At 33.6% G+C, this 27,629-nt stretch overlaps 1 protein-coding gene across 1 annotated transcript in view; it reads left to right on the forward strand.

The window, feature by feature from the left end:
- The first annotated feature begins 4,534 nt into the window (after positions 1 to 4,534).
- Positions 4,535 to 27,629, forward strand: part of LOC145973717 (uncharacterized) — a 59,728-nt gene continuing 36,633 nt past the window's right edge. The window contains exon 1 of the mRNA XM_083103296.1: positions 4,535 to 4,552. Within this exon, the coding sequence (XP_082959422.1) occupies positions 4,535 to 4,552 (18 nt within the window). The remainder of the gene's footprint in view (positions 4,553 to 27,629) is intronic.

A 27,629-nucleotide genomic window follows, 5' to 3' on the forward strand; every position in this document is an offset into this window, starting at 1 on the left:
TCATTAGAGCTGATAAAAAGTTAGTTCCCTGATCCGTTAATATGGCACGAGGGGCTCCGTATATGCAAATAAATTCCTTGGTAAAAGCGTCAGCTATTGTTAAAGATGTGGCTTCTTGTAGAGGTGATGCCACGGAATATTTCGTTAGTAAATCTTGCATAGTTAATATGTATTGATGATTGTTATCCGTGATGGGCAGAGGTACCATAATATCTAATGAAACCTTGTCGAAAGCCATTCCAGGCGTATCAGTAATAACCATTGGTTGCTTTGTTTTAACTCTAGTTAATTTCTTTAATTGACATTCACGGCAAGTCCTTATAAAATCTTGAATATCTTTCTTCATCGTCTTCCAACAATATCGAGAACGGAGGCGGTTATATGTTTTTGTCACTCCTTTATGTCCGCCATGCGCAGAGGCATGGTTTTCTAAAATGAGAGAGAGTCGTTGCTCTATTTCAGGAGTCTGTATAAGATTTAGGCATATGGTAATTTTGACAGGTAATTCTTGGAGATGTTTTTTAAACTGGTTAATTATATAGGACCATGGCAAATCGTCGAAACGGTCGGTTTTGCTAAGACTGAAAGATGATAGATCGAGTTCAGTAATGACGTCTACTAAAGATTTCAAACAGTTTTTAAGATTTTGAGCTTCTATTAAAATACGATTGTTTAATTTTATAGGGAGAGCGATAAGCGTGTTGGATTCTACTGTACGAATTCTGGCTCTTTCGAATGTTAATTCTTCGTAATTAGGAAGCAAGTTGGCTTCTTGATATTGTTTAGCTCCATTATCGTAAGGAGTACCATCTTGGTAAAGAAATATTACATGATTATCTTTTTGCTTTAATAGGCTTTCTCGTACTTCTCGGACTTGAGCTCGGCTCCATGGCGGTGGCTCTGGAGGTTTCGGTTGATGAGGTATAATATTCGAATCTATTATTTCAGTATAATCGGACTCAGTACTTTCGTCGGAGTCTGTTACTTCTTCGATGATAACTTGACTGTCGTCGTGATCTTCAGAGTTGATGTTGGAGTTTTCTAATTCTTGATGTTGTATGGGGGTAGAGGTTCTTGTAGCTTGAACGATTCTTTTATTCTTTTGATTTAATTTCTGTTTTCTAGAGATGCCTGGAGGTTGAGGCGAGAAAATAGATTCATCGGAAGAATATTCGTCAACAATGAATAAAGGTACGGCTATGTTGACAGCAGGATTTCTAGATAAAGCATCGGCGTTATTATTTAAAGTTCCTTTTTTATATTTTATTTCGTATTGGTATTCGGATAATTTCATCCGCCATTTCCACAATCTCGAAGAAGGGTCCTTAATGGAATGTAGCCACACTAAAGGCTTGTGATCCGTGATAATTGTAAAAGTTCTGCCATATAAATATGGTCGAAAGTGGTTTACACAGTAAATAATTGCAAGGCATTCTTTTTCAATCGTGGAATAATTTTGTTCTGCTGTATTCAAAACGCGTGAAGTATAAGCTATGGGTAAATCTTTTCCAATTTCTCCTTGACTAAGTACGCCCCCGACGGCATATCCAGAAGCGTCGGTGGTTAATATAAAAGGTTGATTAAAATCCGGATATTGCAATATAGGTTTGGAACATAATGAATGCTGTAATTTATTAAATGCTTCTGCTTGATTTTCTTTCCATTCAAATTTTTTATTCTTTTTCAAAAGATCTGTTAATGGCTTAGCGGTTTTGGAAAAATTCGGTATGAATCTTCGATAATATCCAGCTAATCCTAAGAACTGTTTAATGTTTTTGGGATTTCTTGGCGTAGGAAATTTCATAATGGCTTTTACTTTTGCAGGATCGGGTCTGACTCCGTCAGCTCCGATTATATGTCCTAAATACATGACTTCTTGTCGTAGGAATTCGCATTTATCCGGTTGCAGCTTTAAGTTTGCTGTTCTCAATCTTTCCATTAATCTTTCGAATTTGACTTCGTGTTCCTTTAGAGATCTTGCATATATAACGATGTCATCCATGTAAACGAATAATTCGTTTCCTTGTAAGCCAGAGAGCACGTTATCCATCAGTCTTTGAAATGTTGCGGGTGCGTTTTTTAATCCAAACGGCATTCTTTTAAACTGGTAGTGTCCATAAGGTGTGGAAAAAGCAGTCTTATGAGCATCTTTTGATGACATAGGAATCTGATGAAATCCTGACGCTAAGTCTAATACAGAGAAATATTTAGCGGACCCGAGTTGATCGAGTATATCTGTTATGTTCGGCAAAGGATAAGCGTCTCCTATGGTTTTTTCATTAAGATTACGGTAGTCGATGACCATTCGCCATCGCTTGTTTCCTAGGGAGTCTGGTTTTTTAGGAACAATCCAAAGTGGAGAATTATAAGGTGAGGTTGATGCTTCGATTAAATCTGAAGATAATAATTCGGTTACTTGTTTATCGATCTCTTCTTTATGTACAGGGGGAAACCTGTATTGTTTTGTGTGGACTGGTACTTCATTAATAGTAGGGACATTATGTTGCGCGGCATTAGTAGCTTGAAGATGTTCACCAGTAATATGAAATCTATCGGCGTGCTTGTATACTAGAGACTGTATGTTTGCTGACTCCTCGGAGTTCAGATGTTCTAGTCGAAGAAGGTTTATAACGTCAGTAGCTCTTTCAGTAGATTGGGGCAATGCTTGATTAAAATAAATAGGATTGTCGATGGCATTAGAGAATTTCCCTCGGGTTTCTTCTAATCCAACGGAGTTAGTAGCTGATACGTCTGGCTCACAGACGTCAAAATCTTGTAGTTGAATAACGGGGATATTGAAAATGAATTCTTCCTCGGAAGTGTTAAAGATAGGCATGTATGCCTTCCCGTTATTATTAGTAACGATTGCTTGCCCATAATAGATGCCTTCGGCTAGAGTATGACGTGGCACATAACCGACTTGTTGGTGACTTGAGATTGGAAAAGAGCAAGGGGTAACGCTCCTTCCTTTAAGAAGTATAGAATTTGAGTTTAGAAAAGGAATTCTTTCATCCTCTTGTTGAATAAAATTATTTTTGTAATCTATAGTAACGGCTCGTTCCCTCAGGAACTTGTTGCCTAAGATCCCATCCTGTGGGAATGCGATTGAGTCAGAGATTACATAGAATTCGGACGTTCTGCCGAGTATCGTCATAAAAATGACGCCTAAAGTAACGACGGTTTCAGAGGCAATCCCTTGCAAGCAGAGGGGATTGGTTGTATCAAGATTAACGTATGGTTTCAGGCATCCTTCCTTAATAAGGTTTAAACCGGATCCTGAATCAATCATAAATCTGCATTCTTTTGCCAAGTCTGGAGAAGCTAATGTAATCGTAGGTAAATCCGTAGGATGTTGATTGCTATTCAATTGGCAGATCCGGAGGCTTGCACTGTTGCTTCCGGGGGGACTGTGGCGCTTGGTTTTCCTTGTATGAGATAAGTCTGGCGCCCTTGTTGCTGATCGTTCCGACGGACGCCGGGATTTATCGGAACGCCTTGAGCGTTTCCCGAATTTACTGGTTGCTGTATTCTTTCTTGAGCTCGTCTCCAGGCTAGTTTTCGGCATTCTTGTATCAGGTGGCCTGGAGTTTTACAATAACGGCAAATCTTTGTTTGATAATTCTGCGGAGATTGTCCAGTGGGTATTGCTGGTCTTGAGAATGTCGGAAGAGCTGGTGGTAATGTAGTTGTATTCCCATTACCCGGTTTAGATTGATTATTAGTGTTGTTAGCTACAGGAAATGGGCGAGAAGTGTTGTTGTAATTATTAGGTCGATCTGCACGTGGTTGGAAATTCGGACGGAACACGGTCCGTTTCCGTATGTTCTCTGCTTCTATAGTTTTTGATAATTGGATGGCAGTGCTTATTCCATCTTTGAGAGTATGCGGATGTTCCAACTTGACTCTTACTAGCAGATCAGATGGAAGTCCGTTAATGAAACTGTGTAATGTAGTCATCTCGATTGCATCTTTTAATCTTTCATCTATATGTCCAGTATAGTCTGTTTCTCCATCGACGATTGCAGCACGTAATTCTTGTACTCTTCCAATATAATCGAAAATATCTTCGTTGTGCTTCATGTATACATTTGCCAATTCTCCTCTATATTGGTCTACCGATTTATTCGGTCCAAATATAAGCTTCAATCTTTGTGTTAATTCAAAAACAGTATGATATTCAGATCCTTCTACTGCAGAGTAAGCGTGTCCTTGTAATTTATTCATTATTAGTTGGACTAAGAAATATTCATGATACTGCGGTATTAATTCAAGAGCGCGTTCGCAGATTTTACTAAAATGGAAAACGGACATTTTATGTCCATCGAATTTAGGAATCGTGTCGATAGCATCTTTTAATCGTATGGGGGATGGTTGATCCATCACATCAAATTTATGTGGAGAAAGTTGCGGAGTCGCTTGTGTTTCAGGCCTACCATGCCTGGTGTCTTGAGTGGAATTTTCCAAGTTTGTAATCCTTGAATTAATTCTTTCAATTTGGTCAGCTATCTTATGCATCGATGATATTAATTGTTCCATGCCTGTGGAGTCTTCGGTAATTTCTCTTTGTTCTAATTCTTCTTGAGCTCTTCTAAGACGCTCTTGTTTAACTTGTAGATCCTCTGACTGTTCTTTTAATAATTGTTCCTTCTCGTGCATCTTCTTCATTATGATTTCAATTTCTTCTGGGCTATATTGTTTTTTCGTAGCTCCTGTGGTTACGGAGCTTCCAGAACTTGAGCGGGTTTGCATGATTACGTTGAAAATTGTTTATTCTTATCCACTGAATCTCTCAAAAGCACAGATCCTTCGGCAGATCCCACCGCTGTCACCAAAAATTAATGTTTTCTGTTACGTCCCCAGTTCCTCAGGACTGGTCTGGAAGTCTTACTTTCCCAGTTGGACGCAATTAATCTCTCAATTTGTTTTAGGGCAACCTGCTAGGCCGGCTATACCCTGGGACGCCGAGAGATTGAAGGTCTATTGTGCTTATAGAGAGGATTCAGGAGGGAGTGAGAATAAATATATGTATTTGTAAGCAAAATCTTTATTTATTTTCTTTCTTTATTTATTTCCTTTCTTATTTTCTTCTATCTTACAAGCTGGATAAATGGTGGTATTTATTAATTAATTAAATTGAGGTTATTCGAAAATCCTTCGAGTGAGGGGATCGTTGAAATTCAAAGAAGCGGTTGAAATTGCTGATAAAGTATAGTCTGAGAAGAATAAATTGTATTAGTACTATAAATTATCGATCTATGGTAAACTTTGACTCTCGAAAATTACCGACCGTCGGTAATGTAGATTTCTGTTTTACCGACCGATGGTAAGTTAGGTTTCTGTTTTACCGACCGATGGTTAGCGGCACTTTCTGTTTTACCGACCGATGGTAAGTTAGATTTCTGTTTTACCGACCGATGGTTAGTTAGATTTCTGTTTTACCGACCGATGGTTAACGTCACTTTCTGTTTTACCGACCGATGGTAAGTTATCAACTGATGGTAAGTTATCGACCGATGGTAAGTTATCGACCGATGGTAAGTTATCGACCGAAGGTAAGTTATCGACCGATGGTTAGTTTTGATTGATGACTATTGGAAAAATTACCAACTGATGGTAAATTAGGATTATCGAGAATTTATTTGTTTGAAATGTTAATGTGTTATCTTGGTTTCAAATAAATTCCTATTTTATTTTGATTCTCTGAAAATCGAAAGAGGATTCGAGGAAAAATCAGGAGTTTGGATACGCTGACAAGGTATCCACCTATCATACGGCTGGCTTAGTATTAACCTCGTAAGGTTAGGTTATAATTGCAAGTAGTGATAATAATTCAAATTGTTATAAACTAAGCCAGTGTATTGTCTCTAAATCCTGGGATGTATCTCGTATTTTGAAGTTAAGGCTAAATTCAATCCAAGATCAAAAGGTCAACTTCTATCATTGGGATAAATCCCTCAAGATAATTGCCTATTAATCGAAAACTGTATTTTCGCCTACTCGGACGTCGATTGACAGGAGGCCGCTTATTTTTTCTATTGCCTCACCAGCTCTAGGTTGAGAAACAACCTCTATCATGGGAATAAATTCCTCAAGATAATTATTTTTCCACCGAGCCAGACTTGGGTTCGACCTGCCGCTGCAGTTTCGCACTCGCTCACTGTCTATCGCGTCGTCTTATCAAAGAAATAAGTCCCAGATAAATTTTCCAATTGGAAATGATATTTACTAAGTTGAATAACTGGATTAAGGAATACGGGTAATCAAAGGTAAGGTTCCCGAATTGTCGCGCACTGTTTCACTGAATTTAGTTGTTAGTAGAAATTAAAGGTTAGATTAATGACAAGTGGCCGGATATTTACCAGTGTCTGAAATGTCCTAGTGTGTGAAGGCTGCTTCCCTTCACTAGGCTGATGAGTGGATGCTGCTTCCTTCCGCTGGATACCGTCTACCTCAGTGACAGTTCGGGATGGAGGTTGCAGTCCAGGAGTTTGATTGAGAAACTCAATGTTCAATAGTCACTGAATTTATTAACTGAATACACGTACAAAATCTCAGAGATATAAGTATTAACACTGTGAATATCGTTGGGCAAAATGCCAGTAGTTAAGTGTTGAAAACGTTGGGCCAAATGCCAAGTTATCACTGTAAATATCGTTGGGCCAAATGCCGGAGGTAACACTGTGAAGATCGTTGGGCCAAATGCGAGGAGGACCGCTCTGCACGGGTTTATATAGTCGTCAGTCCCAGTTTTGCACACGGTCCCAATAGTAGGAGATGCGCTTCTCCGTGGAGGGAGTCGAGCAGTGATTGGTTCCCTCCTCTGCTTCTGGCTGCGCGCGCCTCGAAAGATGCGTCCGCCTCGAGGGATGTGCCGCGTTGTCAACGGGTGATTGGTTTTCTCTGACGTGATTGTTGCGCAATGATTTGGGATTGGCTCCCGCTGACGTGACGGATGCGCGCGCCTCGGAAGATGCGCGCGCCTCGGCGTGGGCGGCGCGGTCGCTCATTGGTTCCCTTCTCCGGGCTGGTTGCGCGCGCCGCTGGCACGAGCGTGGGGAAGATGCGCGCGCTGCTGGGCGTTGCCGCAGGAATTGGGCGTAGTTTGGGCGTAGTTTAATTTGTAGATGGTGGGACTCTTCAGATTTGGAGTGGGGGTGACGGAGCGGTCAGTATAGAATCGGCTATACTGGTTGCATTGTATTTTGACACATAAGTTTTATAATAATTATTAGACCATCAGAATTTCTTTGCAGTTTATATGCATATATTTTCTAATGTAGTTTTTTAAGCTCTAGCTGTAGAAATGTCAACGGAGTTTCTAGCATGCTCCGTTCGAAAGTACATTTTTGTCTCTATGTATTATTATGGAAAATGCTTTTAAATATTGTTAATAAATTCTGACATCATAATTATTATAATTACAATTATTTTAACATAAGTATTTATGCGGTGGGATATAAGTATATAAAGACTATAAATTATTTCAGTAAATGGTGCAACAATTTTTATTCTTTGCTTTTATTTTTAATATTTATATCTATTAGGTTCTTGAATAAAAATTATTGCATGTACTTAATATTAATGTTTAACAATAAGTTAATTATTTTGTTATGTTGCGCAATGTTCTCTTGAACGGATTTTTTGTGGATTAATATATAAATGGAAGTTATTGCATACGCTTAATAATAATAAATTCTTTTGTTACTTAACAATAAGTTAATTATTTCATCATGTTGCGTAATGTTGTGCAATAGTATTCGAGCGGAATATTCCATAGTCTTAGTTTGGAATGTGATGATGACTCATAATATCGCATACGGAAAATTATATTTTAAAACTTCGTTTATAAAATTAGTAGTATTGGAGTTTTCATAATTATGTATACATGTGTCGGTCTGACTTTTTATGCTCCTTAAGGGAAAATTGTCATAAGATTTTTATTTATAGTATTTTTCGAGTTAATCTGGAATCAATGATTTTTGATATAATTTAGGCCCCAAAATAATTAGATATACGTGTAGTCGGTGCTGAGACGTGTTCAAAAATATATATATGTATATAAAGTCTTTTGGTTTTTGATTTGTAAAATTTCTTGTGTATCAGGATTACATATTAATAAAGGAGGTATTCTCTTATATGTCGGTAAATTTAGTATCATCGCTACACCAGAGATGGCGCTGCCCTCTGTCGGTAATGTGGGTACGGACAGTATTCACTGTCGGTAAGGTAGGAAATGACTTTATCCTCAGTCGGTAACGTCGGTAACTGTGTTATCATGGGTCGGTAATTTTTCTGTCGGTAACTTTTGCTCGGTCGGTAAGGTAGAAAACTTCCTTATCAACCGTCGGTAATTTTTCTGTCGGTAACTTTTGCTCGGTCGGTAAGGTAGAAAACTTCCTTATCAACCGTCAGTAATTTTTCTGTCGGTAACTTTTACTCTGTCGGTAAAGTAGGAATTTATTTTACCTTCCGTCGGTAATTTTTCTGTCGGTAACTTTTACTCTGTCGGTAAAGTAGGAATTTATTTTATCGACTGTTGGTAACTTTTGTGTGGGTGATTTTGCCTATTGTCGGTAAAGTAGGTAATTTTTATGCGGATGATACTATATGTGGGCAAATACTTAAAATTATTTCTATCATTCCTAAATGAGGACTTAAAAGTATTTCTATCATTCCTAAGTGAGGTTATGTTATGTATAGCTAGCTTCCTAACAGAGAAAGATTATTTTCGGAGATATTGACAATATTATATCACGCGGCGGAATGATATTAATGTACTATAAGTATTGGTGATATTACATTGCGCGGTGAGATTTTATAATAAGAAATATTGGTGACAATAGATGGCGCGATGGAATTTTAATTAACAACATTAATTATATTAACAATAATATGTTACTCGGTGGGATTAAGATTTATATGTTCGTCGGTGGAATTACAGTTTAAATATTATAGAGGCAATTTTTGCGTGTTTAAATAAAAATAAAAATTTTGTTGCGGGACGTAACACCGTAAAGAAATTTCCCTGGAGAAAATTCTTCGCGGAAACGGCAGAGGGGTAGAGTAGACTACCCAATGCACATCGATTGACAAGTCGAAGGCGACGATTCACTCTTGTGGATAAAACCAAAGACAGACTGAGCGTTGAACATTCAAAGGCAATCAACGTACTCGTGTTATCAGAAGGAGAAGACGTTGGAATTGTATAAAGGTAAGTTGTTGACTATTATGTGTAATAAAATTCTTCAATATGTCATGCAAAAATAATAATTAATAATATTCGGTTGATGGTTGCAGATCACGAGAGATGAAAAGGAAATTATTGAATAATTAAAACGAGTACTTACCCAAAAGTACTGCTGTCAGGATATGCGATGAATCTCCGTGGAGGACGGTCTGCCTCGGCGATGTCCCTGTAGGAGAATCGGAGGAACCGGTGACAAATGATTGGCAGAAGACCCAAGTGATGGTTCAAAGACACTTTATTTTCTTTAAGTATACTATAATATTCGACTGCTCTCTAGACTAAGTTCTTAGTCCGGAAAAATATCCTGCGACTAAGTTCTTTTTTTGGCTCGAAAAATGTTCTATAATACGCTCGTGATCGCTTTAGTTGGTTTCTTCTCGAGAGCTCCTGGTCAAATGCGCGGAAGACTGAGCTGCGCTCCCTGAGGTACCCTCTGGTCCCTACTCCGTGCCGGCTATCCGCAGTGGTAGGAGAATGCGGCGCTCCCGGGCGTAGGCGGCTCGACCGCCGCTTGCCGCTATAGCTGTCCTTCTTCTTCGAGCGCGCTATGACGTAGTGGCCGCGCTCTTGCGTGGGGATAGTGGGGACGACGGAGCTGTCAGTATTGTCCATGCATCGAGCTCGTTAATTCATTTTACAAAAGGTAAGGCTTTTACAATAGGTTTTTAGTCACCAGAATTTTAATAATTTGCATGCATATATTTTTTAATATAGAATCTCAACCTCTTTCAATAGAAGTGTGAATGATCGTTCTAGCATGTTCCGTTTAGAATTGATTTTTAACTTTCTTTATATTAATTATATAGTTCTAGTTAACAATGTTATAAACAAATTCTGGTGTTATAAACCATTATAATTACAATTTGCTATATAATAATTATATGATATATATATATATATGTATGTGCATATAGGTGCATGGTCTAGATAGTTGTTAATAATAATTGTGTTACATTATAATATAAAAGTGTATTAATTATTCTTTCATTATTCAGCTCTTAGAACAAAGGATGTGGCGAGCTGTTTTATCACCGGATGCAGGTGTTCGCCGTGCCAGGCAGTCGCGCCAGGCAGTCGCGCCAGGCCTTATCTTATCGCTGAGTGAGCTCATGTGCAGCTGCACCGGATGAAGCTCGGAGGGTCGCTTATCTTTTGGTGAGTGAATTTATAACGCTTTATAAATCGATTTAATAATTTCATTCGTTATAATTTATTCATATATTCCTTACTTGTTAATTGTATAGAATATATATATATATACTTATATATATTGTTTGTAAAAGTTAATAAATGTAATTGTTAAAAATTTTATCTTCATTATTTTATTAATTAAATATGTATTATACATATTGTTATTTCCCTTTCGAAGGCTTGAAAGTTTGCTAAAAAATGTATTACTGTTGGATCTTGTTAGTTAATGATATGGATTAATTTATTATATAATATATATATATATTCTTTTATAATTTATAATTTCGTAATGATTTATTACTCTTGCAATAAGAAGGCGCTCCTTATAACATTCATACATTATATATTCGCGAGTCCCTTTCGCATTAAGACTCGGCACGGACGTCGAAAACATTAGGGGAGATAACAAAGTAATAGGGGAGATAACGCGGTACGCTGGACTTAGCCTTGTGCTCTTATAAGGAGACTTATTATTCGTCTCAATAATAAAATCATGCATAATGAATTTTACAAGACCATACATTCATTATTATTATTAATATGTATATTTATTACCTTGTATTATTATTATTTAAACTTTATATTTCATGTGTGTTATATATGTGTAAAGTTTTGTTATAACAAAATTTATTTAGTAGTTATATAGATTTATAATTCTGCACATAGTGAAGAGTTATGAGCTTTATTTTGCATTATTGGTTTTATTAAATCAGAATCTTTATTATTTATAATTATTAATAATTTAAATAATTTAATATATTTGTCTTATATAGTTATTATATTTTTCAGATATTTTGTAAAACGACATTCTATACAGAAGATATTCGAGGGTGCATATCATTTATAGCTTGGCTGTATTTTGATCGACAATATAGAACGTTTATTAGACTATTGTCGGAGCGGATCAAAATACTCACATAGGATCATCTGGCCATGACTTATTAACTCTATGCACCTCTAATTGCGGATAAGTTTTGGATATTTTGAAATATTTTAATATTATTTTGAATGCGCTTGACTTGACAACTTTCGGTCATTTATTAAATATATATATATAATGTTGGGCTTTCACATAATGAAAATGGTTTATTATTTGGTTATCATTGCTTACTTATTATATTTTAATTGTATATAAAATTTTGCAATTAAATAATCAAAATGAAAAATATATGTATTATTTGGTAATAATGGGTGGATAAGAAATTAGATTTTATATAATTTATTATTATGTAGTGAAGTTTTATTTGAATAACTATATAGAATATACGTATATGAAAAGAGATTTTTATAATGTATTAATTATTATGTTCTTATGCTTAGAGTTTAAACGTGTTATTATTTGAATTTTTCTTATTTGTATAGGTTGCATATATAGTATATATATATGTTGGAAGGGATATGGACCAATGGATTATTCACGGACAACAGACAGGCTTAAACCATATAAGAATATGCAGCATTGAAAGGATTTTGAGGAATCTGTGCGAATTATTTCGGAAGTTTATTTGGTAAGTTTATTATTTTGATAAGTTAATTAATGAATTAAAGGTTTTATTTAATTATATCATATATTTATAAAATATATATTATATATATATATATATAATATATGTATTCATGTATAATATTATGTACCTTTAGTATTTTAATGCATTATCTTTTAAATTTTTATTAATAACTACATATGTATTTATACTAATAATGAGGGTGACAAGTCTGTCCGAGCTTGTTTCGCGGTTTAATTCTTATTAATTTTTACATATGGTATTACGTATAGCGCTGTCTCTCTCACTCGCGCGAGTCACCCGATAGTGCGGTCTCTCTCACTTTCACGTACTACTACCTATTGAGGTCTCGTGTATAAATTTCGATAGATGTAGTCGGTTAATTATATATTTGAGGAGGCATATTTATGGTTTGTTATTGAAATATATTTCTAAGGAATTTTATTAATAAATATATTTTTATTTTTCCGTATAGCGTTTTCGTTAGGTGATGAAAATATTGGGACACCCGGTGGACAACCAAGTGGAGGCTATGTTTATAGGGTGACTTATTATTCTGTATGCAGCAAAGAGTTACGTATAAAATTTTATTCATAATAATTTCTTGACATTTCTTTATTATTTAGTTATTGTTTAGTAGTTATTATTTAATTTAATATATTTATTGTTGAAATTTAATATATTAATATTTGATTTATTATACTTCTTTTACTATTTGATTTCTTTTACTCCTATATAATTATATACATTTATAAAATATTAAACCTTTTTAATATAGTAATTTTGATCAATCAAACTTTTATAATGATAATAGATTTTTGTATAGATTGATTTTTTAGTACATTTTTGTTAAGTTAATTTTTTCATACGGCCAAATATTATTTGATTATTATTTTCAGTTGCTGGGACTTGGAATTCTTGCTACTTATTTATAACAAGCTGTCTTACGTTATTAGGAAGAGGCTAAATAATATATATATAGGATCATAAAAAGTGTGTAAGTGTATTATATTTTGAATGGTTTATTTAATAATTTCTATAGTAGATTTTCTTATACATTTATTATATTTTTCAGGTATCAAGACTCTGAGGAAAATCACTTCCTGATAGTGAACATATACATATATTTACGGGAACTCAACGAGGACCAAAAATTAAAATAATCTAGGATTTTTAAAGGAAATTCTTGCTTGATTAATTATATTTTATTCATTAATTATATTTTATATATATATTTTATTAATTATACTTTATTAAGAAATGTTTAGATCATTAATTTCTAAAAGAAGCACGTTACTTTATAAAAGATTATTATTTAGTTATTGGCCATTTACATTTTGTAATTAAATAGTCAAAGTTAAATGTTATTCAGTAATAATTAGAATTTGATACAGACATATTTGGCCAATGGTATTAATGTACAGTAAAGATTTATTATAACATTTAGAAAAATATTTATTCAAGGAAAATTTATTAATTTTGTTTCTCATGAATATATAAAAAATATATATATATTGTTAATTATTTTATTACTAATTATTATTACTGATTTTTAGAGCGTATTGTTTTAGTAACAATTATTATTCATGGGCATTAATTTTTTGTTTGACTTGGTACATTTATTTATTGTTTCATATTCTTATATGTACGTAGAATGTTAACTTTATAACTTTCCTTTTGTTATTGATGATTCTTTGTAAATTTTCGTATTAATATTTTATGTGGCTCACTTTCGGAGCATTTGTTAGAATTTTTACTGTAGGTTATTTATCCCAAAATATTAATTAATTATATGATTTTCAGGTTTCAAAATTGGTAATCGCTGCATTTCTTTTATGACAACTGACCATACTATTTGTCGAAAAGATACGCATGGGCTCACGAAATCATTTATTAATAGAATTTAGGTGCGTATCATTTGATAAAATATTTTGATTTATGCCTTTTCCTTTGTAGTAAGCGCGTATACACGCATAGGGATATCTTTTTTTTTGGTTATATGTGATAACTGAATAATATGAATATTGAGTGAATATCTATATATATTGGTTACATATAATATAAAGTGGATTTATAGTGATTATATATAATTACAAGTAAAGATTATATAAGATACGAAATTCTTTATACTATTCTTCGAAACAAATTATATTTTATTCGTTAAGAATTATTTAAATCATTTTCTTTTTAAAAGAAGCTTGTTATTTTACAAAGGATTATTATTTAGTCATTACTGGTCATCTGTTTTTACATTTTAATTTTATAATTAGATAATCAAAGTAAATATATTTATTATTTGATAATAATTAAACTTTTATATATATATATATATGTGTTTTTCATTGTTTATTGATTTATGTCTTTATTTGTCTAAATACTAATTAATTATATTATTTTCAGGTTTCGGGATTTATGGCTATGGAAGTTTTCCCATGCCAATTTTACCAAAAGAATGTAAAGGAACGCACAAGAGGCTATAAGACCAGTTACCGACGGATTTGTTCGTATACCAATTTATACGAAGTCTTGTTGCAAATGATTTGCTAAGAGTTTTTCTTGATAATAAAATTTCGAATAAATTTCTTTTCTTAGTAAGGTTAGTTATTAAGATTAATATCATTATATACGACCAGTTCCAGTACTGCTAATTCATTGTAATATTTTTCTGGCTATATACCACATCAATCAATGTATTGTATTAATATGAGATTATGGCGAATATATATATAAATATATATATATATATATATACAGTATTTTGCTATTGATTTATGAAATTTCATAAGCGATTTTAAGGTGATTGTGTGGGGCTTTTGCAGCTTTATTAAAATTGCATAAATAATAATTATATATATATTGAAATTCTTTTACGATTATTATAAATGACTGTTTCAAAGAGCCTATTACTTTTTCTTGATTGATAGATGTGTATAAGTCCAGCTTTCGGTTAGTACTGGTGGTTACTAGTATTTTGACTACATGAGAACTGATTATTATTAAATTGATGTATATATATATTGATTATATATAATATTATGGCGCAAATATATAGTGATTATATATAGTATCGCGCAAAGATTATATAGGATGAGAGAATAAGTAGGGATTATACTTTTATAAATAAGATTTTAAATTTTTTCGTTGCGGGACGTAACAATGGATATTACTCTCTGGAAAAGGGCCTTTATTACTGCCCTATATGTAAAATACACGCGGATCATGAATTAGTCCACATAAATTATCACAGCATATCAGAAAATTTTCCTCATATTAGTCCTTCTAAATGCTGTTTATGTAATCGTAAAGTGTCTCTCATAACTCCCATAATTGATTGCAGGCCGTGCTTCCTAAATTATCTGGAAGAAGAACGAAAAAGAGAATTTGCTAGAGCAAGGCAACATGAATAACGCAAGCAATCCCTGTTGCAATCACCCAATCCATGAATTATTGTCCCACTTCCCCAACATGCATGAGGCAAAATGCAGAAAAGTAATTTTTTACAAAAGATATACCGGAAAAACTCGCACTCCTAGCCGCATGTGTTGCGCATGTTATAAACTTCGACAATTAAGAGTCAAGCCTGATTTAATTGTTTGCCACTGGGTAACTTCGGGAGATATAAATCTTGCTAAGTGTAATTACTGTCAATCCACCCTGGAAACTGTTCGTCCCATCCTTCAATGCCAGGAATGCGTATATTCCTATTTTGAAAGAGCAATATTTGAAAAAAATCAGGGAAGGGACATAAGTAACCTAACTGCTTTTGCTTTTTGCAGGACTCACAGACAAGGCATATACACATAAAATGTGCCCGCTTTCCAAATTTAAGCGACCTGCTCACCCACTACTAGACTACTCCCTCTTCAACAGCCTTAATGTAAAGTGCGTGGTTATAATGACACATGATGTCCTAACCGCTAACAGTCCTCATCTTATATGTACGGATTGCTACAATCCTGCAACTTATAACAGGGTCTTGACGCAATATTCACACACATTCCAATATGGCAATGTGCCAACGAATCAGTGTGCTAATTGCGGGAGTAATTGTCATGAAAAACGACCCCTTCTTGAATGCACTAAATGTTTTAAAGCCTATAGTCAATTTGTAGACATGATCGTTAAAAAGGGAGAAGAAAGAACTTACAGGCAAACTATAGGCCTGTCTGTAAATTCAATCACACTGAAGATAGATTATGGAGTGGCTGAAATAACGGTTGATCCTAATGATCCAGAAATTTTAGAGGAAAGATTATTAAATTAAACAATAAAAGAAAATGGATCATCTCAATCCTTGTTTCACCAATAAACTTAAATACTTCATCTATTAGGAACTATACATATATATATATATATATCCATAATAAATATGTTAACAAACTGCATTTATAAGAAAAAAAAAACACAAAAACAAAAACAAAAACTTTAAATAAAATATATATATATATATAAAAAAAATATATATATAAAAAAAAATATATATATATTTTTATGTATACGTATAACATATAAACTTTCTTGTATATTCTAAAATATATATATATATATAATTATATATTCATATATAATTATCCTTTAATCGATTTACTATTAATAACCAGTAATAATAATCACTCATATTTACCATATAAATATATATATACATACATATAATAATAACAATAAAAAAAAACAAACAAAAAAAAAGGGGAAAAGAAAATGCTTCAAAAATATTTCATAGGAAATAATAATCATAAAGAACAATAAAAAAAAAACACATAGTATAATGATAATAATATACATACAAATTTAGTCAGATTACCTCTCTATATGTATATATATATATAGATACATATACCCATGTTATATTATAATCACATTGAGCGACGCTATAAAGATACCTCTTGTGTATTCAAATACTTTCATAAGTAATTATAATTTAAATACACCTAAGATTCAATGTATAATTATGAATCAATTCTGCGACAATTATTCGTAATCAAACTTTCACGAACATTGTACCATCAATCATGTAACACAAAATGTAATATAGACATCTACACGTACATCAAAATTGTAATCATTTCAGACCATCATGACGCCCCTAATCCTAGTAATCTTCTTAAGTAAAACTGCCGCCTTAATCGGATTTGATTGCGGAGGACAACACCTCAACGTAACAGCCGTCTCTCTCCTTGATGTTGGCGAATGCGATCTGAACATACGACAACCCAACACCACAGATGTTCATATTCAGCTACTACAACTATCCGACTACAGTTATACAGAAGTCATACAGTGCAAGGTTGAAATATCCCGAAACATATATCATTGTGGCATGCATTCACATATATCTGCTGTTCACAATGGAAGAGCCGATTATGTGCATGAAACTGGATACACTCAGTGCCTAAGGATGTTCCAAGACGGAACTATTTCTTTGGGAGACAACACCCTTGTCGCTGGCATAAAAGCAAATCAGACGACCTACCGAAGTATCACCTTGGTGGGCCGCGTACAAGTTGACGGATACTGCAAGGGATCCCAGTACAACGATCCATACGGAACATGGGACGACGTAGTCGTCCAAGCTGCTGTGAAAATATCACTAAAATCTTCCTACGTTCCCGTACAATTGAATACGGGAAGAATTAAATTAAAATCTGGAACAGTGTGTAAACTCGTTGACAGCTACTGTTTAGACGCTGACGACGGATACACCTACTGGAAACCTATGCCTACGGATACTTGTAATTTTCAACAATATGATGTCCTCTACGAAGGACCTGCAAACAAAATTTCTGAAGACATCTCCAAGACAGATACCCCAATCATCTATAGTCTTGTGACTCAGGAAATCACTTTCGCCCTTATGAAAACCAAGGAAATACCTCTATGTGGTTATACTCTCCTGTGCACGGAACACCCGAAATTATTCATTCTTGAAGCTAAACCTGGCAATACATTTGCTAATCGGAAAACTATTCCTGTCAATAATCTTGACATCTTTACATACATGAACTCCAAGTTCGTGTATATAGAAAAACATGTCAAACAACAGATGACGTCTCTCTATAACAACGTCATTTCGCAAAAATGCGAATTAGAAAGACAGGTAATCACTAATGCCTTATCTTTTGCTACACTCCAACCAGACGAATTTGCCTATCAGCTCATGAAAGGGCCAGGATACATGGCCGTTACAACAGGAGAAGCAGTACAAATAATTAAATGTATCCCTGTTGAAGTGATGGTAAGAAAAACTGGAGAGTGTTATACCGAACTTCCCATTTCTGTACGAAATCATTCCTTCTTCCTTACACCAAAGTCAAGAATTATCACCAAAATTGGCAACGAACGAGAATGCAGTTTAGAACTTCCTACTTTGTATCGAATCGAAGATACATGGGTGCAACTTACACCTAACATTCAAGTCAGATAACTGCCACCTCAACAGCTAAAACCCATGACTGCCTTAACCTGGAGATATCTCACACCGGGACCTTTGGCCGTAAGCGGAATATATTCTGATACAGATCTGGAGAAACTACGAAATCACATTATGTTCCCAGCCGAAAAGCCAGCTTTACTCAATGCCGTTGCTAGAGGACTAACTGGCCATTCCATGAACACTGAAGGAATCTCAGTGTACAACTTGCTGGATGAAAATTCTTTAAATAAAATTGTCGAAAGCACAGCCTCGCGAATCTGGAAGGGATTCATAAATTTTGGATCAGCAACCGCAGGACTCGTCGGAATCTTCATGATTATTCGCCTAGTAAAATTAGTCATTGACACAGTCATTCATGGATACGCTCTTCACACTGTGTATGGTTGCAGCCTTCATCTACTCGGAGCTTTATGGAGCTCCCTCGCAAATTTACTGCTCCATCTGGCACGGGAATCTTCTAGAAAATCTGGAGATGATAACCGAGACAATCAATCACCTGGCGGAGGAACAACCATGCAAACCTCCAACATCGATCCCACTGCACCTGCGGAAGTAATTACTCAACAACCTCCACCAGCCAAACCTCCAAGGACAATGAAACCTTGCCACGAAGAAATCACCAAAAACGTAAATATACCTATATCATATACAAACCAAAGAGACCGCTTAAACACCCTAGATGAAAATATTTAATCTCCCTAGACCAAAATCCTCCGAAAACAATCGGATTTTGTTCTTATTAGGGGGGAGGTGTTACGTCCCGCAACGAAAAAATTTAAAATCTTATTTATAAAAATATAATCCCTACCTATTCTCTCATCCTATATAATCTTTGCGCGATACTATATATAATCACTATATATTTGCGCCATAATATTATATATAATCAATATATATATATACATCAATTTAATAATAATCAGTTCTCATGTAGTCAAAATACTAGTAACCACCAGTACTAACCGAAAGCTGGACTTATACACATCGATCAATCAAGAAAAAGTAATAGGCTCTTTGAAACAGTCCTTTATAATAATCGTAAAAGAATTTCAATATATATATAATTATTATTTATACAATTTTAATAAGGCTGCAAAAGCCACACAACTACGTTAAAATTGCATATGAAGCTTCATAAATCAATAGCAAAAATACTGAGTCTATATATATATATATATATATATATATATATATATTCATATCGCCATAATTTCATATTAATACAATACATTGATTGATGTGGTATATAGCCAGAAAGATATTACAATGAATTAGCAGTACTGGTACTGGTCGTATATAATGATATTAATCTTAATAACTAACCTTACTAAGAAAAGAAATTTATTCGAAATTTTATTATCAAGAAAAACTCTTAGCAAATCATTTGCAACAAGACTTCGTATAAATTGGTATACGAACAAATCCGTCGGTAACTGGTCTTATAGCCTCTTGTGCGTTCCTTTACATTCTTCTGGTAAAATTGGCATGGGAAAACTTCCATAGCCATAAATCCCGAAACCTGAAAATAATATAACTAATTAGTATTTAGACAAATAAAGACATAAATCAATAAACAATGAAAAACACATATATATATATATATAAAAGTTTAATTATTATCAAATAATAAATATATTTACTTTGATTATTTAATTATAAAATTAAAATGTAAAAACAGATGACCAGTAACGACTAAATAATAATCCTTTGTAAAATAACAAGCTTCTTTTAAAAAGAAAATGATTTAAATAATTCTTAACGAATAAAATATAATTTGTTTCGAAGAATAGTATAAAGAATTTCGTATCTTATATAATCTTTACTTGTAATTATATATAATCACTATAAATCCACTTTATATTATATGTAACCAATATATATAGATATTCACTCAATATTCATATTATTCAGTTATCACATATAACCAAAAAAAAGATATCCCTATGCGTGTATACGCGCTTACTACAAAGGAAAAGGCATTAATCAAAATATTTTATCAAACGATACGCACCTAAATTCTATTAATAAATGATTTCGTGAGCCCATGCGTATCTTTTCGACAAATAGTATGGTCAGTTGTCATAAAAGAAATGCAGCGATTACCAATTTTGAAACCTGAAAATCATATAATTAATTAATATTTTGGGATAAATAACCTACAGTAAAAATGCTAACAAATGCTCCGAAAGTGAGCCACATAAAATATTAATACGAAAATTTATAAAGAATCATCAATAACAAAAGGAAAGTTATAAAGTTAACATTCTACGTACATATAAGAATATGAAACAATAAATAAATGTACCAAGTCAAACAAAAAAATTAATGCCCATGAATAATAATTGTTACTAAAACAATACGCTCTAAAAATCAGTAATAATAATCAGTAATAAAATAATTAACAATATATATTTTATATATATTCAAAAGAAACAAAATTAATTTTCCTTGACTAACTATTTTTCCAAGCGTGATAATAAATCTTTAATACCATTGGCCAAATATGTCTGTATAAAATTCTCATTATTATTGAACAACATTTAACTTTGACTATTTAATTACAAAATGTAAATGGCCAATAATCACCAAATAATAATCTTTTATAAAGTAACGAGCCTCTTTCAGAAATTAATGATTTAAACATTTCTTAATAAAATATAATTAATAAAATATATATATAATATAATTAATGAACAAAATATAATTAATCAAGCAAGAATTTCCTTTAAAAATCCTAGATTATTTTAATTCTTGGTCCTCGTTGAGTTCCCGTAAATATATATATATATGTTCACTATCAGGAAGTAATTTTCCTCAGAGTCTTGATACCTGAAAAATATAATAAATGTATAAGAAAATCTACTATAGAAATTATTAAATAAACCATCCAAAATATAATACATACTTACACACTTTTTATGATCCTATATATATAATATTTATCCTCTTCCTAATAATGTAAGACAACAGCTTGTTATAAATAAACAAGAATTCCAAGACCCAGCAACTGAAAATAATAATCAAATAATATTTGGCCGTATGAAAAATTAACTTAACAAAAATATACTAAAAAAATCAATCTATACAAAAATCTATTATCATTATAAAAGTTTGATTGATCAAAATTACTATATTAAAAAGGTTTAATATTTTATAAATGTATATAATTATATAGGAGTAAAAGAAATCAAATAGTAAAAGAAGTATAATAAATCAAATATTAATATATTAAATTTCAACAATAAACATATTAAATTAAATAATAACTACTAAACAATAACTAAATAATAAAGAAATGTCAAGAAATTATTATGAATAAAATTTTATACGTAACTCTTTGCTGCATGCAGAATAATAAGTCACCCTATAAACATAGCCTCCACTTGGTTGTCCACCGGGTGTCCCAATATTTTCATCACCTAACGAAAACGCTATACGGAAAAATAAAAATATATTTATTAATAAAATTCCTTAGAAATATATTTCAATAACAAACCATAAATATGCCTCCTCAAATATATAATCAACAGACTACATCTATCGAAATTTATACACGAGACCTCAATAGGTAGTAGTACGTGAAAGTGAGAGAGACCGCACTATCGGGTGACTCGCGCGAGTGAGAGAGACAGCGCTATACGTAATACCATATGTAAAAATTAATAAGAATTAAACCGCGAAACAAGCTCGGACAGACTTGTCACCCTCATTATTAGTATAAATACATATGTAGTTATTAATAAAAATTTAAAAGATAATGCATTAAAATACTAAAGGTACATAATATTATACATGAATACATATATTATATATATATATATATATATATATATATATATATAATATATATTTTATAAATATATGATATAATTAAATAAAACCTTTAATTCATTAATTAACTTATCAAAATAATAAACTTACCAAATAAACTTCCGAAATAATTCGCACAGATTCCTCAAAATCCTTTCAATGCTGCATATTCTTATATGGTTTAAGCCTGTCTGTTGTCCGTGAATAATCCATTGGTCCATATCCCTTCCAACATATATATATACTATATATGCAACCTAGACAAATAAGAAAAATTCAAATAATAACACGTTTAAACTCTAAGCATAAGAACATAATAATTAATACATTATAAAAATCTCTTCATATACGTATATTCTATATAGTTATTCAAATACAACTTCACTACATAATAATAAATTATATAAAATCTAATTTCTTATCCACCCATTATTGCCAAATAATACATATATTTTTCATTTTGATTATTAATTGCAAAATTTTATATACAATTAAAATATAATGAGTAAGCAATGATAACCAAATAATAAACCATTTTCATTATGTGAAAGCTCAACATTATATATATATATTTAATAAATGACCGAAAGTTGTCAAGTCAAGCGCATTCAAAATAATATTAAAATATTTCAAAATATCCAAAACTTATCCGCAATTAGAGGTGCATAGAGTTAATAAGTCATGGCCAGATGATCCTATGTGAGTATTTTGATCCGCTCCGACAATAGTCTAATAAACGTTCTATATTGTCGATTAAAATACAGCCAAGCTATAAATGATATGCACACTCGAATATCTTCTGTATAGAATGTCGTTTTACAAGTCGTTTTACAAAATATCTGAAAAATATGATAACTATATAAGACAAATATATTAAATTATTTAAATTATTAATAATTATAAATAATAAAGATTCTGATTTAATAAAACCAATAATGCAAAATAAAGCTCATAACTCTTTACTGTGTGCAGAATTATAAATCTATATAACTACTAAATAAATTTTGTTATAACAAAACTTTACACATATATAACACACATGAAATATAAAGTTCAAATAATAATAATACAAGGTAATAAATATACATATTAATAATAATAATGAATGTATGGTCTTATAAAATTCATTATGCATGATTTTATTATTGAGACGAATAATAAGTCTCCTTATAAGAGCACAAGGCTAAGTCCAGCGTACCGCGTTATCTCCCCTATTGCTTTGTTATCTCCCCTAATGTTTTCGACGTCCGTGCCGAGTCTTAATGCGAAAGGGACTCGCGAATATATAATGTATGAATATTATAAGGAGCGCTTTCTTATTGCAAGAGTAATAAGTTATTACGAAATTATAAATTATAAAAGAATATATATATATATATTATATGTTAAATTAATCCATATCATTAACTAACAAAGATCCAACAGTAATGCAATTTTTTAGCAAACTTTCAAGCCTTCAAAAGAGAAATAACAATATGTATAATACATATTTAATTAATAAAATAATGAAGATAAAATTTTTAACAATTACATTTATTAACTTTTACAAACAATATATATAAGTATATATATATATTCTATACAATTAACAAGTAAGGAATATATGAATAAATTATAACGAATGAAATTATTAAATCGATTTATAAAGCGTTATAAATTCACTCACCAATAAAGCGTTATAAATTCACTCACCAAAAGATAAGCGACCCTCCGAGCTTCATCCGGTGCAGCTGCACATGAGCTCACTCAGCGATAAGATAAGGCCTGGCGCGACTGCCTGGCGCGACTGCCTGGCACGGCGAACACCTGCATCCGGTGATAAAACAGCTCGCCACATCCTTTGTTCCAAGAGCTGAATAATGAAAGAATAATTAATACACTTTTATATTATAATGTAACACAATTATTATTAACAACTATCTAGACCATGCACCTATATGCACATACATATATATATATATATATCATATAATTATTATATAGCAAATTGTAATTATAATGGTTTATAACACCAGAATTTGTTTATAACATTGTTAACTAAAATTATATAATTAATATAAAGAAAGTTAAAAATCAATTCTAAACGGAACATGCTAGAACGATCATTCACACTTCTATTGAAAGAGGTTGAGATTCTATATTAAAAAATATATGCATGCAAATTATTAAAATTCTGGTGACTAAAAACCTATTGTAAAAGCCTTACCTTTTGTAAAATGAATTAACGAGCTCGATGCATGGACAATACTGACAGCTCCGTCGTCCCCACTATCCCCACGCAAGAGCGCGGCCACCACGTCGTAGCGCGCTCGAAGAAGAAGGACAGCTATAGCGGCAAGCGGCGGTCGAGCCGCCTACGCCCGGGAGCGCCACATTCTCCTACCACTGCGGATAGCCGGCACGGAGTAGGGACCAGAGGGTACCTCAGGGAGCGCAGCTCAGTCTTCCGCGCATTTGACCAGGAGCTCTCTGAAGAACAAGAACAGTAGCAGTCACGAACCATTTAAAATCGAAATAAAGACTTAGTCTCAAAACATTATTCGACTTAAAAACTTAGTCGCGAGAGCTGTAAGACAGTAGTATACTTGAACAATAAAAGTGTTTTATTTGAACATCATCGCGGTCTTCTGCCATTTATTTACTACCGGCTCCTTCGACTCTCCTGCCAAGGCATCACTGAGGTCGACAGTCCACAGCGGAGGTTCGACGAGCACTTCCAACTGCAGTACTCTTGGGTAAGTACTCGTTTTAATTATTCAATATTTTCCTTTTCATCTCTCGTGATCTGCAACCATCAACCGAATATTATTATTATTTTTGCATGACATATTGAAGAATTTTATTATACATAATAGTCAACAACTTACCTTCTGTTACGTCCTATTCGATCGTTTATTCAACGATTCTGCAGGGCGCACCGTGCAGGGACGAACAATATTATATCTCTCTATTTCTTTTTCAGGGCAACCTGCTAAGCCGGCTATACCCTGGGACGCCGAGAGATTAGGATCTATAGGACGCTTCTTTTCGGAGGTATTTAAGGTTGACAAATAAATATGCAAATTTATTATATTATAAATTCTATTTTTTCCTTTTTATTTATTTTATCCTTCCTCGTTCTTCTACATTAGTTTGTAAGGTAATTTTAGTGAAATTAAATTATATATATGTATTGGATATATTTATATATATGTATAGTTAAAAGTTATTTAGGATTTTATGGTTCGACAATAGAATCGAGGAACTCTTCGCTATCTAAATAATCAAGAAGCTGGTTAATTTCGTAATCTATAAAGTCCTCTTCACTTGGAGTGATATTTGTGGAATCTAAATCCACTTCTCCAGGCAAGACAGGAGAATAATTTGGCGGCGAATACACCGGAAAAGAGTCTGGGGTTCGTGGGAGGCTAGGCGGCGGTGAAGTTTGGACCCGTCGATCCAACGTCGCTGGGCTCCTCCTTATTTCCCCGTTTCGCTCCCAAGCGCGGAGCAGTCCCAAGGGAATTCCGTCCGTTCGGTCTTCCAAATCAATAATTATTGTGGACGCGTCGCTTGATGTGTCCGATTCCGCAGATTCAATTTCCTCTTCCTCGGACTCTGCGCTAGCTGGTATCGCAGGGAGATTGCCGTCGGTGGTTTCTGGGTTAAGCTCCGGGGGCAAGGGTGCGAAGGAGAGGTCGAAGAGTGTGTCTTCGCGGTCGGTTGCGGCCCTTGCTATTCCGGTAGGAATCTCGTCCCTATCTATAAATAATTGACGAGCGACGGAGGGGCGATCTCGTAATAACCGCTTTCTAAATATTTCCCGCCGGGTTACACCTGGATTTTGTAAGAGAAATTCGCGGCGAGTTATTGGATCTGGTCGTCGGGCGCTAACCATCTATTATTGAAATAATTTAAATTTTAAATTTGTTCTATTGAAAGGATAATTTGAAATTATTTCGCGGCATCTAATACTTACGATGGAAATTTCGAGGGGTCACCTGTCAACAAAGGATGTACCGCGTAAATCTAAAGTTTCGTGACCGGTTTAAAGAAAGAGACAGGACAGATTCTGAAATCGCGACTCCTCATTTATTATAAGAGAAAATTATTAGATAGTTACCTCACATGCAGTGACGTGGTAAGGAAGGGTGTGTAGGGATATTTAAATATAAGATGGATACCGTGCCTGCTGGTTTAGTTTTATTATTATAAAATAATTCCTCTAATATATTATACTAAACCAGAGTTATCATACTATGTGTCAGTCGGTCCTTAAAGAGCGCGTCCCATGCTCTACGACGAGTTTCGATGTGCAAGACGTCACGTCACAGCGGCACAGAGTCCGTAAAGAAATTTCCCTGGAGAAAATTCTTCGCGGAAACGGCAGAGGGGTAGAGTAGACTACCCAATGCACATCGATTGACAAATCGAAGGCGACGATTCACTCTTGCGGATAAAACCAAAGACAGACTGAGCGTTTAACGTTCAAAGGCAATCAACGTACTCGTGTTATCAGGAGGAAGAGACGTTGGATATGTATGAAGATAAGTTGTTGACTATTATGTGTAATAAAATTCTTCAAATTGTCATGCAATAATAATAATAATATTCGGTTGATGGTTGCAGATCACGAGAGATGAAGAGGAAATTATTGAATAATTAAAACGAGTACTTACCCAAAAGTACTGCTGTCAGGATATGCGATGAATCTCCGTGGAGGACGGTCTGCCTCGGCGATGTCCCTGTAGGAGAGTCGGAGGAACCGGTGACAAATGATTGGCAGAAGACCCAAGTGATGGTTTAAAGACACTTTATTTTCTTAAAGTATACTATAATATTCGACTGCTCTCTAGACTAAGTTCTTAGTCCGGAAAAATATCCTGCGACTAAGTTCTTTTTCGACTCGAAAATGTTCTGTGATACGCTCGTGATCGCTTTAGCTGTTTTCTTCTCGAGAGCTCCAGGTCAAATGCGCGGAAGACTGAGCTGCGCTCCCTGAGGTACCCTCTGGTCCCTACTCCGTGCCGGCTATCCGCAGTGGTAGGAGAATGCGGCGCTCCCGGGCGTAGGCAGCTCGACCGCCGCTTGCCGCTATAGCTGTCCTTCTTCTTCGAGCGCGCTATGACGTAGTGGCCGCGCTCTTGCGTGGGGATAGTGGGGACGACGGAGCTGTCAGTATTGTCCATGCATCGAGCTCGTTAATTCATTTTACAAAAGGTAAGGCTTTTATAATAGGTTTTTAGTCACCAGAATTTTAATAATTTGCATGCATATATTTTTTAATATAGAATCTCAACCTCTTTCAATAGAAGTGTGAATGATCGTTCTAGCATGTTCCGTTTAGAATTGATTTTTAACTTTCTTTATATTAATTATATAGTTTTAGTTAACAATGTTATAAACAAATTCTGGTGTTATAAACCATTATAATTACAATTTGCTATATAATAATTATACGATATAT

This window comes from Camponotus vicinus, unplaced genomic scaffold (assembly GCF_025532165.1).
Source record: "Camponotus vicinus isolate PSW18456_S1 unplaced genomic scaffold, iyCamVici1.0 SCAF_6, whole genome shotgun sequence".
Lineage (NCBI taxonomy): Eukaryota > Metazoa > Arthropoda > Insecta > Hymenoptera > Formicidae > Camponotus > Camponotus vicinus.